General features: G+C 35.8%; 1 protein-coding gene across 1 annotated transcript in view; it reads right to left on the minus strand.

The window, feature by feature from the left end:
- The window catches only part of PHF14 (PHD finger protein 14), a 209779-nt gene that overhangs the window by 142556 nt on the left and 48457 nt on the right, over positions 1 to 18766 (minus strand). The window contains 5 exon segments of the mRNA XM_017847064.1: positions 1569 to 1675; positions 1972 to 2242; positions 2879 to 3025; positions 9816 to 9953; positions 15252 to 15363. Of these exon segments, the coding sequence (XP_017702553.1) occupies positions 1569 to 1675; positions 1972 to 2242; positions 2879 to 3025; positions 9816 to 9953; positions 15252 to 15363 (775 nt within the window).

The following is an 18766-nucleotide window of genomic DNA, read 5'->3' on the forward strand; positions in this document are numbered from 1 at the left end:
TTTTGTTTTTTTTTGAGACACAGTCTTACTCTGTCGCCAGGCTGTAGTGCAAGTGACATGATCTCAGCTCACTACAACCTCCACCTCCTGGGTTCAAGCAATTCTCCTGCCACAGTCTCCCAAGTAGCTGAGACTACAGGCACGCATCACCACACCCAGCTATTTTTGTATTTTTACTAGAGACAGAGTTTCACCATGTTGGCCAGGATGGTCTTGATCTATTTTTTTTTTTTTTTTTTTTGAGACAGAGTCTCACTCTGTCGCCTAGGCTAGAGTGCAGTGATGCAATCTTGTGTCACTGTAACCACCACCTCCTGGGTTCAAGCGATTCTCCTGCCTCAGCCTCCCGAGTAGCTGGGATTACAGACGCCCTCCACCACACCCAGCTAACTTTTGTATTTTTAGTAGAGACAGGGTTTTGCCATGTTGGCCAGGCTGGTCTCAAACTACTGGGACGGTCTCAATCTCCTGACCTTGTGATCCACCCGCCTCGGCCCCCCAAAGTGTTAGGATTACATGTATGAGCCACTGTGCTCGGCCTCCATATATCCATATATTTTTAATATATTCAAGCCACAATACCACTGAAATACAAGGCTATCCAATTATTCAGCAGTATTTGTTGCTGTAAGCATTTTATTTTCTGCTGACATTTTTACTAATGATGATAACTAGGTTTATACCTGCTTTTCAGTGTGCTATATAACATCACATTCTGCTAACTAATCCTTGTGATTCTATCAAGATGTATTTCCACTATTTTCCCAATGAAAAAAACTAAGAATCACAGAGTTTTTGTGAGTTGGCCAAGATCACAGAACTAGCAAGAATTCCCCAGGTCCTCTGAATCTAATTCTAAGTACTCTTTTTACTACACAGTGTAGCTGATTATTGGAAACGTACTTCCTACTCTTTATGACTTAAAATGTTTTCTAACAATAAGTCAATACCCGTTTTATATGTCAAGTTATACTGGGTATGACATTTTAACCATATTTTGCTTTTATAAGATATTTCTTTTTGAATCTTTTCTCATTAGGATGAAGAGGTTACATGAAAATTCAAATTTGGAAATTTTTATTCCAAACATTATAATATAATTCAAGATAAATAATAATTTAAAGAAAAGTTTCTAAATTTTCTACAAACTTAGAAAGTGAATCTCTCTAGCAATGTTTATTGGTTAGAAATAGAGAATAGAGTCAGTTGAGTTGGCCTCACACCAACTGTGTGACTTGACTACTTGTGTGAACCTGGGCAAATTATTTAACTTCTTCAGGATTCAGTGTTCTCCCTGAAAATGGAAGCAATGATTATAACCTACACTATAAAGTTAAGCTGAGAATTAAGTAATACATGTAAACAGATTAAAATGATGCCTGGCACACAAAGTGCTCAGAAAGAGATGGTGATGATAATGAAGCTAATAAGGAGTCGGAGTTATAGGGAAGAGCCTAAGAGCTCCAGAAGAATTTAAAAATAAAACATAAAAGAAATGCCATACAATCACAAAAGAAATCATCACTAAGATCTATCACATTATGTTGCATATTTTGTAGCTAACTTACCTTATTATATTCTACATGAAGCTTTTCTTGTTCATTCTCTAATTTATCTTTTATATTCTTTTGTTCAGCCATATTTTCCTGAATTTGAATCATGCGCATATTTCTCTCTATTTAAATGAAATATCCAATTTTACTTTAGTAGGAAGTAAAAACTGACATAGGAAGAAACTAGCCATAAAGATGATCACACTGATAAACCTACATAGTTTAAAACTTAAAAGTATATTCACAAATAAATGAACCTAGCATTTTGTAAAAATCCACAACATATTAGGAAAATAAACATTCCTCTATGATATATGTAGTATGGCTAATAAATTTCTAAAAATTAACAGTATATCAAGTACTTTCATTAACAAATTGTTCTCAGTGAAACTGTGCATGTATCAGTGTCTATACTGACCAAAATAATAATTCACAAAATCTGCAGTGAGAGCTGGTTGCTTATGCTTTCTCCTTCCATCCACACTAGAACTAGTATCTGAATTGTCCACTGGAAAGATATCTGTACTGATCCCCATGAGTTCTGCTTTCCGCATAAGTTTACGAATAGCTGAAGCACTACTGGTGAGTGGTCTGGGCAATTTTTCCCTTGGAACCCAGGCCTGGGGTCTGGTAGATCGAGCTAGTTCTGCTTTGGCACGATACTGCTGAAGCCGGGCATTGATCCTTGCCTATAAAAGAAATGTATTCAAATTTTAAAAGGTAATAAAATGAAACATGTTCCTTACGATTTTACATTGATTTTATTCCCATGTTTACAGAAAGATAATCAGAACTTCTTATACCAAGGCAAATTATAGGTATGAATGATCCTTAAGGTATACTGTATAATTTTTCAGTTACAATAAACTATATCTGCCCCTAGTAATAACTGTCCTAACTTATAATCAGAGTTTGGAGAAACTAATTTAATTAAGCTGAAGTTTCTCTTCTTAATAACTGCTATTGTCTCTATAGATTTAATGTATATAAAATTATATTTTAAATATTGGCAAACTGACCAAATCCTTTGAACAGACTGAAATAAGATGTAGTCAATATATTGTACTGATAGAGTAATTTCCTCAAAGTCACATTTTTCAATGTAAAAGTATACTTTATAAAGGACTGCTCTGTTTGACTAAATGAGGAGTACTGTATTCAGCCAAAAATTATACTCACTATGTACCTTAATCACAATCCACTTCCTAGGTAACTAACCAAACTTCTTATTATACTTCACATGTCACTGGAAAACACACATGAGATGTAAAATCCACACATAACCTTAAAACAAAAACACACAGGTTTTGATATGAATCCCATACCTGTGCTTCTGGTGATAGTTGCTTCTCTCTCTCTTGCAAAGACATTTTACAATAGGACTGTAGAGCCAAGTAGTTTTTTCTCTTCCACTTTCTGTCTAATCTATCTGCATGTTGCTTACAATAAGCAAAGAATGGATCTGCTATATCCTATACAAAAAAAGCGCAGAAAAATAGTGAACATTTGTAGTCCGAAGAGTCATAAAAGACCTAACACAAAAGAATATTACTTGCTTTTCAAAGAATCTACCAGTGCTAGTTACGTCTAATAAATCACAAAATAATTTTATAATGATAAAATTACTTCTTTAGAAACTTAATCTTGTATATCAACTTCAAATTACCAACAACTTTTTTCTTTAAAGGGCCTGTGGGTTTAAAGATATTGAAATCAAATATAATGTATTATTTGGGTATACTTGTATAGTAGCCCTTCAATATCCATGGGGGACTGGTTCCAGGACCCCCCAAGGAAACCAAAATCTGTGGATGTTCAAGTGTCTTATGTTAAATGGTGTGGTATTTGCATCTAGTTTACATGCATTCTCCCATATATTTTAAGTAATCTCTACATTACTCATAATACCTAATATACAAATGTAAATATGCAAATAGTTGTTACACTGTATTGGTTTTATATTTGTATTCTTTTTTATTATGCTTTTATTTTTCCAAACATTTTCGATCTGCAGTTGGTTGAATCTAAGAATGTGTAATCCACAGACACGGAGGGCTGGCTGTATTTTTTTTAAAAATCACCATTTAAAACAAATAGGATTTTAATACTCTTAGGTAGGAATAATCATTAAATATTAAAGTTATGCACACATAAACTAATATTGCAAAACAACAATATTCGACTAGCCAACAAGATAAGTGTGGCATTTCTAACTGGCTAACAATGGACAGATTCTACTGAGGATAAAAATAGAATTAAGGGGCAGGTGCAGTGGCACACGCCTGTAATCCCAGCACTTTGGGAGACAGAGGCAAGCAGGTCACATGAGGTTGGGAGTTCAAGACTAGCCTGGCCAACATGGCAAAACCCTGTCTCTACTAAAAGTACAAAAATTAGCCAGGCACAGTGGCATGTGTCTGTAATCCCAGCTACTAGGGAGGCTGAGGTAGAAGAATTGCTTGAACACAGGAGGCAGATGTTGTAATTAACCGAGATTGTGCCATTATACTCCAGCCTGGGTGACAGAGTGAGACTCTGTTTCAAAAAAAAAAAAAAAAAAAAAAAAAGAATTCAGAAATTCCAAGCCTTGTCAATAAGAAAATTAAGTTATGCCCTTAACTCTTTTCCTAAAACTCAAATGGAATTACAGCTCTCTCATAGCCTAACAGTACATCTTCATTCAGAAAAGTAATGTACAAAAAAGAGGATTTATTCTATCAAAAACAACTTGTAAAGATGCAGTCCAAAAAAGTAATGTACAATGTAATTGTTAACAAAACAAGTGGATATTCATTCTTTATGTCTGTCCCAAAAAGGAACAGTAAACATAAGCTATTAGTTTTTCTCTAAGATATGTCAAGTGTCTCTAAGTAGAGTTTTACAACCCAAAGAGAAATGGTAACACTATCAAGGAGAGACATATAATAGAAAGAAAAAAAAATCTAATGTGTCCTTAATATTAAAAAAAAAAAAAAAGCATATGAGGCAGTTCTGTAGTGCGGTATCTACAGATGTCACAGTACAGCAATGTGTATCACAGAATTTGAAGACATAAAAACCTGGATACAATCTTGGCTCCACCATTTACTGGCTATGGGACTTCAAAAAATTGCTTAACATCTCTGGGCCTCAGTTACCACATTAGTAAAACAGGGTTTACTTATAATTTCTTCATATAGCTTTAAAATAAAATACAAAATTTAGTTAGGAGACTACATTAACACATACAAACAGCTGCTTTCTCATGACATGCTCTAAATCTTGGTGAAAGAGATGTTTAACAGAAATAAAGATTATACTGAACCTCAGCCCAAATGCCCAGATCTAGGTAATTATTCTAATGTTTCAAAGTAAATGAGGTTGAAATTGAGTCATTAGAGATAGGGTTCACACTTGCAGAGGTGAGTTAAGCATTTGGACCAAGACTCTGACCTAAGAAAAACCTCAATACTTCCTATGGCAGAAACTACTGTCTTACAATATCTATTCTTCCCATTAGTACTAGAACCCTATGAGTTTTTTACTGGGCATATGGCTACCCTGCTAGAAACTATCTGGTCCAGCCTCCCCACAGCTAGATGTGGCCATGTGATTAAGTTCTGGCCAATAAGTGGTATGAAATTCCCAGACCATGCTCTTGAAAGGAAGCTGCCTACTCTTAACCTCCTCTTTGCTACTTCCAATGAGGAAGAATCCAGTCAAGATGGTGATAAACCATCTCTGACTGTGTAGGAGAGTGCAACAGACTAAAGGAAGGTGAAGCAGGAAGAAAGAAGGGAACTAATCCCTGGAACCAAACTCCCCTCAGTATCCAATCAGTCTAGAATTGTTTATTAGAGTGAATTCAACTTCTTCGTTTAAGCAACTTGTTATTTGGTTTTGTTAAACCAGTCAAAATAGTGTCCTAATTAATTCATTGGTTGACATGGAATATCCCTTCAACCTGCTTAGAGAAATGGAGCTTTCAAGATCCTACTCCCAAAGGAAGATGTAAAGGGAAAGACATGTTTCTGAATATCTACCATGAAATAAGCACATGTGCTTTTGTATATATTATCTCTTCAACCTTCACGACTACCACATGAGGTGGGTTCTACCATTTTAATATCAATTTTATGGATAGAAAACTGAAAGCCAGAGAGGTTAAGTTGCTGAACCAAGACCTATGTCCAGTATGTAAGATCCATCTTCCTTAGCCATTACCTGACTGTCATCAGATTCATTTAAGGAGGTTTCTAAATAGAGGTTACTAGAGCCCAACTCTGCAAATTCTGATTCAGTAGATCTGAGGCAAGTGCCTTAAATGCAAATGCCTTGAGAAGGAGTAACAATCGACATAAATGGGTGTAGGAGACCTAAAAGATGCTAAAAAAGAAATAAGACAAAAATGAATGATGAGAGACAGTTAGTAAATGGTGAGGCCTGTGAGAACTTAGAGCCTGTGGCACACTGGAATGCCCCCCCAAAGGCATTCAAATTCAAGGTTTTTTTTTTTTAACTCTATTCCTAACGAACAAAATCCATCTATGGATTAAGTTTAGCTTGTGGGCCTCTAGATGGCATGATTTGGTCCAGAATCTTAAAATCTTTTGCTTGTTTGTTTGTTTTTTCTTTTAAACAAAGCTCCCTGGGTAAAACTGACATAGCAGATCAAAGTTATATAAACTGAAAGAAGACACAGCTTCAGTCATGTACATGGAGAACCACCTGGCACTTGTAAAAACAGTATATTTGAAGAACATACATACACTTTATTGGTATCTTAATAGTAAAATTGATGTGTTTATTGAAACAAGAAACATTTAAATACAGTAATAACCTAATGGCATATCAAACTTATCCTCTCAATTATGCACTATCAATATTCTTGTCCACCCCACCTCTGTCATATATGCTGTAACAGAATGAAATCTTGAACTTCTGGGCTCTGCAATCCTCCCGCCTCAGCCTCCTTAGTAGTTAGGACTACAGGCACACACCACCACACGTGGCCAATTTTTACATTTTGTGTAGAGATGGGGTCTTGCTATGTTGCCCAGGCTCATCTCAAAATCATGGCCTCAAGAGATCCTCCTTGGCTTGGCCTTTCAAAGTACTGGGATTACAGGTGTGTGCCACCGCACCCGGTTTTATATTGTTTAAAATATAATTTTCTACATAACAGAGTACAGCAATGTTCAATAGCAGCAAATTATATCTTAATTACGGAAGAAACTACCATATGGCTTACTTAGACTATAAGTAACTTTAGACTATATAACGTAAAACATAGTAACATAAGTTGTAGTCAGCATAACTGAGCCTGCGCAATAGCCCAGTATTTTTTTACTTAGTTATTTAAAGTTTTTAGAGGTGGGGTCTCACTCTGTTCCCCAGGCCGAGTGCAGTGGTGAGAACATAGTGCAATGCAGCCTCGAACTCCTGGGTATATGTGATCCTCCCACCTCAGCCTCTCCAGTAGCTGAGACTACAGGCACCATCACATCCAGCAAATTTTTTTTTTTGTAGAGATGGGGTCCTGCTATGTTGCCCAAGCTGGTCTCAAACTCCTGGCCTCAAGCAATCCTCTGGCCTTGGCCTCCCAAAGTGTTGGAATTACAGGCATGAGTCACTGCACCCAGCCCTACAGTTCATTTTTTAAAATAAGATGTTGTGTCATAACATGGTTTTAAATATCCTTCTAATAAAGCATGTTGTGTCATAACATGCTTTGACTATTCTAAATAAATCTGGAATATTCACAAAGTAGATGAAAGAGAATAGAAATTTCACATGGATTCTCACCAATGAGATAAAGGACTATGTCAGAAGGCTATATACAAAGTCATAAAAAAATATAGAAAGGTATACAATGTCATCAGATGAAACTGATATGTTTATTCTATTTTTCAACCTTTTTTTAACAGCCTATATAAAACCACCACAAAAAAGTAGTAAATCCAATTTGATATAGTCTTTAAAAAAGTTTCCTAGAATGTCTAAAGAATATAAAATGGAAATAGAAGGCAAGATATGCTCACAAACACAGATCTGTTTTAGTTTAAAATGTGTTTCTTAATTTTAAATGCTATTACATTACATAAATCCTTATGTACACAAGTACAACCATCTAGAAATAGACAAGACCTTCATTTTAACAGAATGATTACTGTCAAATGCAAACTTCATTAATACTGATTCATGCAATATCCTGGGTTTTGGAACATCATTCAGAAAATATTTAGAATTTTCTAATTCTCTGTTCATAACAAGAAACCAGGAACATGTATATGTAAATATGCTTTAAATCATTTCCCCCATAACAACAGCACACTGAGTAAGGCAGTGAATAGGGAGAAAAGTTGCATTTTATTATTCCAGCATCCAGGGCTCCCACCTAATTAATCAAGGGACACAGCAAGGCAAGGAAGATGCCTCAGGTCTAATTCTCACATCCTAATGTATCTATTTCCCTGTAAATTTCCCCAAATTAGCTTATAGGTAAGATGTACAGACCACAGACTGTAAACTATGTAGCTTAATACTGTGTTTAGTTTCATTTAATTTGCATGCCTTTAGAAGGAGATGCACTCTCCAAATCCCATAAACTATATTACACCCCACTGTCCCAAACATGGCTGCTTCACACATTTTTGTTAATTAACTAGCTGCCATCTTGCCAAAAATGATGACATATGATGTTGTGCAAAGTAATCCAAACTACCATAGTAAAAAAGAAAGCTCTCCACTGGCTCCAAAGAACCCTACTAACTGCAAAGCCCAAAGGACAACTAATCTTATCCTACATATTCTCTGATCCAAGTATTTACCTAGTATTTAATCTGGTCCTCTAAGTCTTACCTGTATTGCCTTCTTGTACTTTTGTCCACCATCCTGAGTTGTAGCTATGAGGAATCCAGACTACCCTACTGTATAATTATAACTCTATGGCTACCTAGTGGCTGAGAAGATGCTCATTGTTCATCTAGTAGCCTTCATCAAAGTATAACTCCTTAAAATTAAGAGACTGGAACAGCTGTATGTATCAAAAACAGCTACATGTATCAAAAATACAATTCCTATAAGATTTGTTTATTCATAAAATACATCCTTCACATTTTTTCCTACAAATTTTCTTCATCAGAGTATCTTTGCTTATTTTCTGGAAATGAAATAAATGTACTAAGATAAAATCTCAGCACAATAAGCAAAATTTACCCAATAAAAGAAAAAACATAACAAGGAGAGGCTTAGATTATTACCATAAAGCCATCATGAATATACAATAAAAATTATTAAATAAACAGTCTTTACTATATGAGCTTAAAGAATGAACTGAACCTGCTCACGATTCGTTAACATTCTTAAAAATTACTGCGGACCCTAAAGAGTTTATGTGAGTTATATTTCAGACGGTTACCATATTAAAAATTAAAACTGAAAATTTTGCAATATTCATTAATTTATTTTAAACAAAGGGCCCATTACAGAAGCATACACTTTTACTAAAACAAATACAATTCACATACACACAAAAATTTAGTGAGGAGAGTGGCACTGTTTTACATTTTTGCAAATATCTAGACATTAGTCTAGATAGCTGACATAAAAAAAGGTAGCTGGGTTCTCAAAATTGTTTCCATATTCAGTGGGTTCTATTGTTATACTGTATGTAATCTCTGGAAGTCTCCACTAATACTCATGAAAGAACAGAGTTCAGAAAAGTAAATAACATTTTAGAGTGTAATGAAAATAGTTTTAAACTCAGACTACTTGAACAAATCTTAACGAGTCCCCAAAACACTGAAAACAACTGTTTAATGTAAAGACAATAAATCTGAAAGGAATATTATGGAATTAAAAATAACAGTAAAGAGATAGTAACAGAGATACTGAAGACACAGTAATGATTTTACTTAAATAAAAATAGAGCAAGGTTACTCAAATACAGTTTCAGATTAGCGTATAAAATATGCCTTTTTTAAAACTATAATTCATGGTGCTGAAATGCTGACATTTTAATGCTTTAAGACAATTTGAATTATCTTTCATTTTATCAGTCAGATCTCACTATAAAAATTTTAATGTTTTCCAAATGTCTGACTAGCTTTAAGACTGACAAAACTCATAGAGATTCACTCTTAAAGTTTTAGAAAAGTGATCCCGGCAACAACTTTAAAATAAATGTTAAAATTTCTTTTATTATTTATACTTGTTATAGGACATAGAGTCAAAAAATGTCCTGTGAACATATTTACCAACTATGGGTTTAAATAAATCTACCTCTTCCGCTGCTGCCTCTGAAAGCAGACCTTCCTTCTGAGCACAGGTCACATGGAAATAGGCTCTGCACATCCCTGCATCACAGCTGATGCAAACTCCAGTTCTAGCAAAGCGAGGGTCTTCACAAAAGCTACACTCCTACAACAAAGAAACAGAAAAACTCTCAAAGCAAACTTATTTCCAGACTAAAGACTGCATTCTCATACAAAGCATCCACTAAATATTTAAAATGTTAAATACAAATAGTGAACCAATTATGTACCAATACAAACAATAACTGTAGGTGAGCCAAGAGTTTATATGAAAAAACATAATTACCTATATGGTTCAAATCAAAATTCAACTAATTTAATGGTAATAACAAATAATAATACAACCATAATTAAAATTATTTGAGGATTTACTATGTGCCAGTCACTATTCTAAACACTTTACATATACAGACAGTACCCAGTTTACAATCGTTCCACTTTTAATTTTTTAACTTTACAATGTTGCAAAAGCAATACACACTCAGCAGAAACCACACTTTCAGTACCCATACAACCACTCTGTTTTCCATTTTCAGTATAGTATTCAATAAGTTACATGACATAGTTAACATTTTGTTATAAAATAAAGTTTTTTGTCAGATGATTGTGTTCAACTGAAGGCTAATGTAAGTGTTCCAAGCATATTTAAGGTAGGCAACACTAAGCTATGCTCATTAGGTTAGGTGTATTAAGTTAATTTCAACTTAAAATATTTTAAACTTACAATGGATTTATCAGGATGTAAACCCATCATAAGTCAAGGACTCTATGTATAAATATATGTACTCATTAAACACAACTACTATGAAGAAGAGGTACTATAACTATTCCCATTTTACACATGAGGAAATTAAAGACATGTTAAGAAATCTGCTTGCCAAAAATAACAAGGAAAGTAAATGTAAGGCTTCAAACCAGGACAATCTTACTTTAAAGCCCACCATTAAGCTATACTAATTCTTAAACAATATAAAATTGCTTGGAAAAGGAAACAAGAGACCAGAGAAAATCCAACAAAAAATCTAGGCATTACAACCTAGAAATCATGCATGTTTTAAATTTCTTTAAGACGATTAAAAGAAATAAAACCAAAGTATGAACTGTTGAAATTACCCCAAATCCTTTCAGATTTATCCTTTATCTCTTAAAAAAAGGTGGGGGGGGGCGGGGAGGGGAATAGCTAGTCTAAAAGTTCAAACTACTCTGGTAAAAGAAATCTTCATAAAAGAAAAAGACGTTAAATTATGAAAGACTGACAGTGGACAATTAAAGAATTGTTTAATATAAGTATTAAAAGTGAACTACATAAGAAGGAAACAAATACAAGGAAAATGTTAAAATTTCAATAGTCAAATCCTGACATTTAGTAGAACATAAATGGTATAATATACTGGCAAATAGCAATCTCACCATGAGACAGAGAGAGAGATAAAAAGAAATTAAGTGATTTAAAGGATGTCAACACTGTGAACAGAGACATATTGTTTAGGATAATTCTCTGGGTAATTTCATGTAATATGCTGAAATTGAGCAAGGGATTTCAGAATGAATATAAGGAAAATATTCCTGACAGCCTTTTTATATTATAAAACAATCTATTAAAGAAAACACAATCTTCCTCAATTGCCTGAATCATTTAAAATGCTAGTGAACTAAGCAACTCAGAACACAGAAGGAGAACATAATTCAGATTGGAAAATGAGTAGACAATGTGGTCTAGAAGGCTATCCCAATCATAACTCACAACATTGTATGTGATCTTGCAGAGGAGCCAGAGAGTACCTAATTTTCAACTCAGTTTCCCAGTGATATTTTCTTAAAGCAAAATAAGCAAGAGGAAATTAGCCTGTACCTGTTTCTGTATATGGAACTTTACACAAGGTGAAATTTAATTTAGAAAAATTCCTTATAATAAATCAAATTTAAAAACAAAACAAAACAATCAAAAAACAAGCTTCAACTAACCACAACAGCAAACTAGACATTAGATAATGTAACTGGACACTTTCTACTAAATCATACCCATATAGAAAAACAACACAGCTGTAGCCAATTAAGTAATTTCCTTACTTTAGTTCCACATTCAGAAAATAAAAGCCCACTGCTCACACTATTAAAGTGGACATCTCTGAGCCTTTTCGAGTTGTAAGTGCTGCCCAATAAATGTATCTGTTAATTTACTGGGCAACTTGAGAAAAATCTGTCTCAAATAACCTCTGTTAAATTTACAAGCATACATCAGAGATAGTGCAAGTTCAGCTCCAGACCACTTCAATAAAGTATCACAATAAAACAAATCACAACAATTTTTTAGTTTCTCCATGCATTTTCAAGTTAAGTTTACACTATCTGTAGTCCATTATATGTATAATAACATTATGTATTTTTTAAATGTATGTACATTAATTTAAAAATACTTTATTGCTAAAAAATGCTAATGATCACTTGAGCCTTCAGCAAGTCATAATCTTTTTGCTGGTGAAAGATGCTGCTTTGATGTGGATGGCCACTGACTGATGGGGTGGTTGCTGAAAGTTGGAGTGACTGTGGCAATTTCTCTTTTCTTTTTTTTTTTTTTAAGATGGAGTCTCGCTCTGTCACCTAGGCTGGAGTATGCAATGGCATAATCTCGGCTCACTGCAACCTCTGCCTCCTGGGTTCAAGTGATTCTCCTGCCTCAGCCTCCTGAGTAGCTGGGGTTACAGGCACGTGCCACCACGCTCAGCTAATTTTTGTATTTTTAGTAGATATGGGGTTTGCTATGTTGGCCAGGCTGGTCTCGAACTCCTGACCTCAGGTGACCCACCCAACTCAGCCTCCCAAAGTGTTGGGATTACAGGCGTGAGCCACCACACCTGGCCTGGCAATTTCTTAAAATAAAACAACAATGAAGTTTGCTGCATAGATTCATTCTTCCTTTTATGAAAGATGTCTCTGTGGCATGTGATGCTGTTTGACAGCATTTTACCCATGGAACTTTCTTCAAAATTGGAGTCAATCCTCTCAAACCCTCTTATTGCTTAATCAATCAAGTTTATGTAATATCCTAAGTCCTTTGTCGTAATTTTAACAACGTTCATAGCATCTTCACCAGGAGTAGATTCCAACTCAAGAAACCACTTTCTTCACTCATCCATGAGAAGTAACTCCTCATCTGTTCAAATTTAATCATGAGATCTCAGCAATTCAGTCACCTCTGGCTACACTTCTAATTCTACTTCTCTTGCTATTTCTGCCACATTGGCAGTGACTTCCTCCACTGAAGTCTTCAACCCCCTCAAAGTTATCCATAAAGGCTGTAATCAACTTCTTCCAAACTCCTGTTAATATGGATATTTTGACCTCCTCCCATGAATCATAAATATTCTTAATGACATCTAGAAAAGTGACTCCTTTCTAGGTTTTCAATTTACTTTGCCTAGATCCATCGGAGGAATCACTATGTATGGAAGCTATAGCCTTATGAAATGTATTTCTTAAATAATAAGACTTCAAAGTCAAAATGACTCCTTGATCCATGGGCTTCAGAATGGCTATTGTGACAGCAGGCAGGAAAACACATTAATCTCCTTGTACTTCATCAGAGCTCTAATGAACAGTAATCTTTTGAAAGGAAACTTTTTTCTGAGCAGTAAGTCCCAACAATGGGGTTTAAAATACCCAGTAAACCATGCTGTACACAGATGTGCTGTGTACAGGTTTTGTTGTTCCATTTACAAAGCACAGGCAGAATAGATTTAACACAATTCTTAAGGGCTCTAGGATTTTCACAATAGTACAGGAGTGCTGGCTTCAACTTAAAGTCACCAGCTGCATAAGTCTCTAAACAAGAGAGACAGTCTGCCTTTAGAAGCCAGATAGTGACTTCTCCTCTCTAGCTATGGGAAGTCCTAGATGGCATCTTCTTCCAACAGAAGATTGTTTCACCTACATTGAAAATCTTCGTTGAATGTATGAGTCTTCATCATTTGTTTTAGCTAAATCTTCTGAATAACTTGCTGCAGCTTCTCCATCAGTACCTGCTGCATCTTCTTCACGTCTTATATTGCGGAGACAGCTTCTCTCCTTAAACCTCATGAACCAACCTCTGCTACCTTCCAACTTTTCTTCTGCAGCTTCCTCACCTCTCTTAGCCTTCACAATATTGAACAGTTAGGGTCATGCTCTGGATAAGGTTTTGGCTTAAGGGAATGTTGTGACTGCTATGATCTATCCAGACTATTAAAATTTTCTCCATTATCAGCAATAAGGCTGTTTCACTTTCTTACCATTCATGTGTTTGCTGGAGTAGCACTTTTAATTTCCTTCAGGAACTTTTCCTTTGCACTGACATATTGGCTATTTGGCAGAAGAGGCCCAGCTTTTGGCCTACCTAGGCTTTCGACATGCCTTCCTCACTAAGCTTAATCATTTCTAGCTTTTAATTTAAAGTGACAGACGTATGACTCTTCCTTTCACTTGAAAACTTAGAGGCCAATGTAGAATTACTAATTGGCAAAATTTCTTTTTCTTTTTTTTTGAGAGGGAGTCTCACTCTGTCGCCCAGGCTGGAGTGCCGTGGTGCAATCTCAGCTCACTGCAACCTCTGCCTCCTGGGTTCAAGCGATTCTCCTGCCTCAACCTCCTGAGTGGCTAGGATAACAGGCACACGCCACCACGCCCAGCTAATTTTTTGTATTTTTAGTAGAGACGAGGTTTCACCATGTTGGCCAGGCTGGTCTCGAACTCCTAACCTCAGGTAATCTGCCCACTTTGGCTTCCCAAAGTGCTGGGATAACAAGCGTGAGCCACCGCACCCAGCCCTAATTGGCCAAATTTCAGTATCACTGTGTCTCAGTGAACAGAGAGGCCCCAAGTCAGGGAGAAAGATAGGGGAACACCAGGTTGGTGAAGCAGTCAGAACACACATAACATATATCAATTAAGTTCACCATCTATGTTAACGGCATATATCAATTAAGTTCACCATCTATGTTAACGGCATGTTAACGGCACCCCAAAACAATTACAATAACAGCATCAAAGGTCATTTCTAATATTCTTTTTCATAATTTTGACAAATTTCACTTCAAAAGTAAAGTCAGAAATTAGGCTTATATTTGATCCAACTAATTGTAAATAAGGTTTTGGTCTATGTATTAGGCATTGTGAACAGTGCCAGGGAAATGGTAGTAGTACCAATTATCATTTTACCTCCTATGTTATTCTAAATTGAGAATGTATAGAATAATGTATACATTATTGGCTTTCTGGGAAAACTACTATCAATAATAAATGATTCAGTGCTCAACAGAATGATTCCTAGTAAGCATTTCTGCAGTCAACATAACACAAATAAAAAGTCATGTAAACTAACAAGTAAAACCTTTCTCTTTCAAGCTATCAAAAATGCTTTATGTCTCACCTTGGCACCATATTTGGAATAGTTCATTTCCGTTAGCGTTACTGGTCGTAATTTGTCAATATCTCCAAAGGCTACTCCAGGAACATACAGGGCACAAACAATATGAACCCATCTAAGGAGAGAAGATATGATTTTGCTATCAAATCTTTTAATAAAATTCCCACACAAAAAACAAACATATAAAACACCTGCCATCTCAAAATACTACCAAGAGAATTCTGTCATCAAATGTCCCCCAATCTCAGGCACATCATTAAAAAATATGAAACACCTATAGAATAACAGTCACAAAAAAGGGGACTGAAATTACTTTTCCAGCAGCTTAGACAAAACTGAGAGCTAACACCTATAATTGCCTTTCACTTAAAATTCACTCACTGCACTTTGCACTTACCTATTCTTAAATATTTGCATAAAACTACTATTCAAATGAAACAAAACATTTTTATATGCAAGGAAAGGTAGTCACATTCATTATTTTAAGCTCTTTGAGAATTAAGAATACTAATTTAATAACTGTGAAGTTACTCTGCAGTAATTAAGTAAAATTCCTCTTTCTTGTTACTCTTTTCCAAAAGCTGCTGGGGTAATAATATTTAAGGACATATTTTACAATTTTTGTATACAGTTTAACTTCCTTTCCAGGTTAAAACTGCTGGGAAAAGGTACAGAATAAGCAATTCACATTTTCATTCATCTTATCTGTTTACCATACAACCTATATACTAAAATTTATATGCCTCAAATATAAATATTTGTTAAAAGTTTGAATAATGCCATAAGACTAAACAAAGAATGCTCAGAGTTTCAGTACACTGGAAAAAATTGCAGTTCTTTCTAATTCCATTTTTTAAAAACTGCTCTGAACCATTTTTAATATATTAGGCACTCTTTCTGCTTGCTTAAAACAAAACAAACTGTGGGATCACTGACTTTGAAATTAAAATAGTAGATCTTATCACTTTTGTAAGAAAGAGGGTCACAGAAGCAAATCTCTATTAACCCTTGTGAATATATTAACAACAAATTCTGCTTTATCACAACTTAAGAGGCTGTGCATGCTACATGGTTCTGGTTTTGTGGTGCATTATGAGTTTTAAAGGACTAATTTCAAAATTATTCTCTAGAGGCACTGGGAAAATAGTTCCAAATCCTTTTAAAATTATCTTTTTTAGGCGGGCGCGGTGGCTCAAGCCTGTAATCCCAGCACTTTGGGAGGCCGAGATGGGCGGATCACGAGGTCAGGAGATCGAGACCATCCTGGCAGACAAGGTGAAACCCCGTCTCTACTAAAAAATACAAAAAACTAGCCGGGCGAGGTGGCGGGCGCCTGTAGTCCCAGCTACTCGGGAGGCTGAGGCAGGAGAATGGCGTGAACCCTGGAGGCGGAGCTTGCAGTGAGCCGAGATCGCGCCACTGCACTCCAGCCTGGGCGACAGAGTGAGACTCCGTCTCAAAAAAAAAAAAAATTATCTTTTTTATTGGGGAAAAAAATCCAAGGTTTTGAGATTTTCTTGATAGAATGTTTTAATCCAACCTCCCAAATGCATCCTGTGGAGTTCAATATAAAGATACACATCTTCAACAAGCAGCTGCTTTCTCAATTTAATTTGTTCAGTTTTTTCATGCTCCACTGATGGATTAAATGTCGCTATACTCTGTAGAAGTTTATCTTTGATAAACCTAACAGCTGGCTGCTTGCTTCATACTGACCTTCTTAAAATGCAGTACACAAGTACTACAGATTTAACTGCCATTTCAATGTGACTGGCACACAAGTACATCATTTCTCCCAACCACTCGTGAGGATACCAACTTGAGTCCTATCAAAGTCAATGAAAATCATGGCCGAGACAAGTATGGTCCCTTTTAATACCAGCTGTAAACAGTTTCTTGTTCATTTGTTTAGATGCACATAATTTATAACTTTGTAATTAAGACAAAGCTGCAAATCAAAAAAAAAATCTTCCTTGTTACTTTACCAGTAGTTTTGCTTGGAGCTATTATGACAGATGTTGATTGGGGAAAGGAACAGGAAATAAGCATCACATAAAACCACCAAAAAATAGAGTTGGAACTGTCATCCTAGCACAAACTATTAACAGATTATTTTAAACTCATATATTTTAATAAAGCAGACTAAGTAGAATGATACTTCTCAAAAGACTCATTTAAGAATGAAAACTATATTAATCAATAAAATTGGAGTTTGAAGTACTCCGTATCAATAATGTCTTTACAGCATGTAAAACAAATTCACGTCAAGTATGTTATTTTCATTCCTTTATCCAGTAATCAGTTATAAGTGTCTACTAGGTACAGAGCACCATAAAGGTAGTTTGGAAATTATAAAGATGTATGTGAAGTGCTTACAGCAGAGTGTGGCTCACTGTCTTCAGTCAAGAAATGTTAAGTACAAGGAAAAAAAAGCCTAAAAGCTTCTGTTGAGTGGGAGGTTGTTCATTTACATATGAAGAATTGGTTTCAGAAAGACTAACTTATTTTCAAATATAACAAGGCTAGCAAGGGACAGAACTAAGACTTACTAAGTCTAGAATTTTAAAGGAAAAAAAAGAAAGAAGTGGTCGGGCACAGTGGCTCATGCCTGTAATCCCAGCACTTTGGGAGGCAGAGGTAGGAGGATCACTTAAGCTCAGGAGTTTGAGACCAGCCTGGGCAACATGGTGAAACCCCATTGCTACAAAAAATACAAAATTTAGCCAGGTGTCGTGGCATGCCCCTGTAGTCCCAGCTACTTGGGAGGCTGCGGTAGGATGATTTCTTGAGCCTACGAGGCAGGGATTTACAATGAGCCAAGATCATGCCACTGCACTCCAGTCAGGTTGACGAAGCCAGATCTTCTCTCAAGAAAAAAAGAAAAAAATGGCCAGGTACAGTAATCCTAACACTTTGGGAGGCTGAGGTGGGAAGACTACTTGAGCCCAGGAGTTCAAGACCAGCCTGGGCAACAGGATGAAACCTCGTCTCTATAGAAAAATACAAACATTAGCCAGGTGTGGTGGTGCATACCTATAACCTAAGCTACTCGGGAGGCTTCAGTGGGAGGATCACTTGAGCCTAGGAAGCAGTGGTTGCAGTGAGCCAACATCGTGCTACTGCACTTCAGCCTAGGCAACAGAGCCAGACCCTGTCTGAAGGGTAAAAAAAAAAAAGAAAGAACTGAGACATAAAGATTTCAATGCTGCCTTTTATTGCAACATAAAGCTTATTTTTAAAAATTAAGGAATTTAGTTCAGAGCCATATTTTATTTCACAATAGCTAGGAGGACACCCAACAAAGGACATAAAGAAGAAGAGTGCAACAAACGATAATGGAAACACACCGTACCAAAACCTATGGGATACAGCAAAAGCCCTACTAAGAAGGAAGTTTATAGCTATAAGTGCCTACATCAAAAGAGAAAAAACTCCAAATAAACAATCCAATGATGCATCTTAAAGAACTAGGAAAGCAAGAGCAAACCAAATCCAAAATTAGTGGAAGAATTAATAAA

This window comes from Rhinopithecus bieti, unplaced genomic scaffold (genome assembly GCF_001698545.2).
Source record: "Rhinopithecus bieti isolate Rb0 unplaced genomic scaffold, ASM169854v2 scaffold_28090, whole genome shotgun sequence".
Classification (NCBI taxonomy): domain Eukaryota; kingdom Metazoa; phylum Chordata; class Mammalia; order Primates; family Cercopithecidae; genus Rhinopithecus; species Rhinopithecus bieti.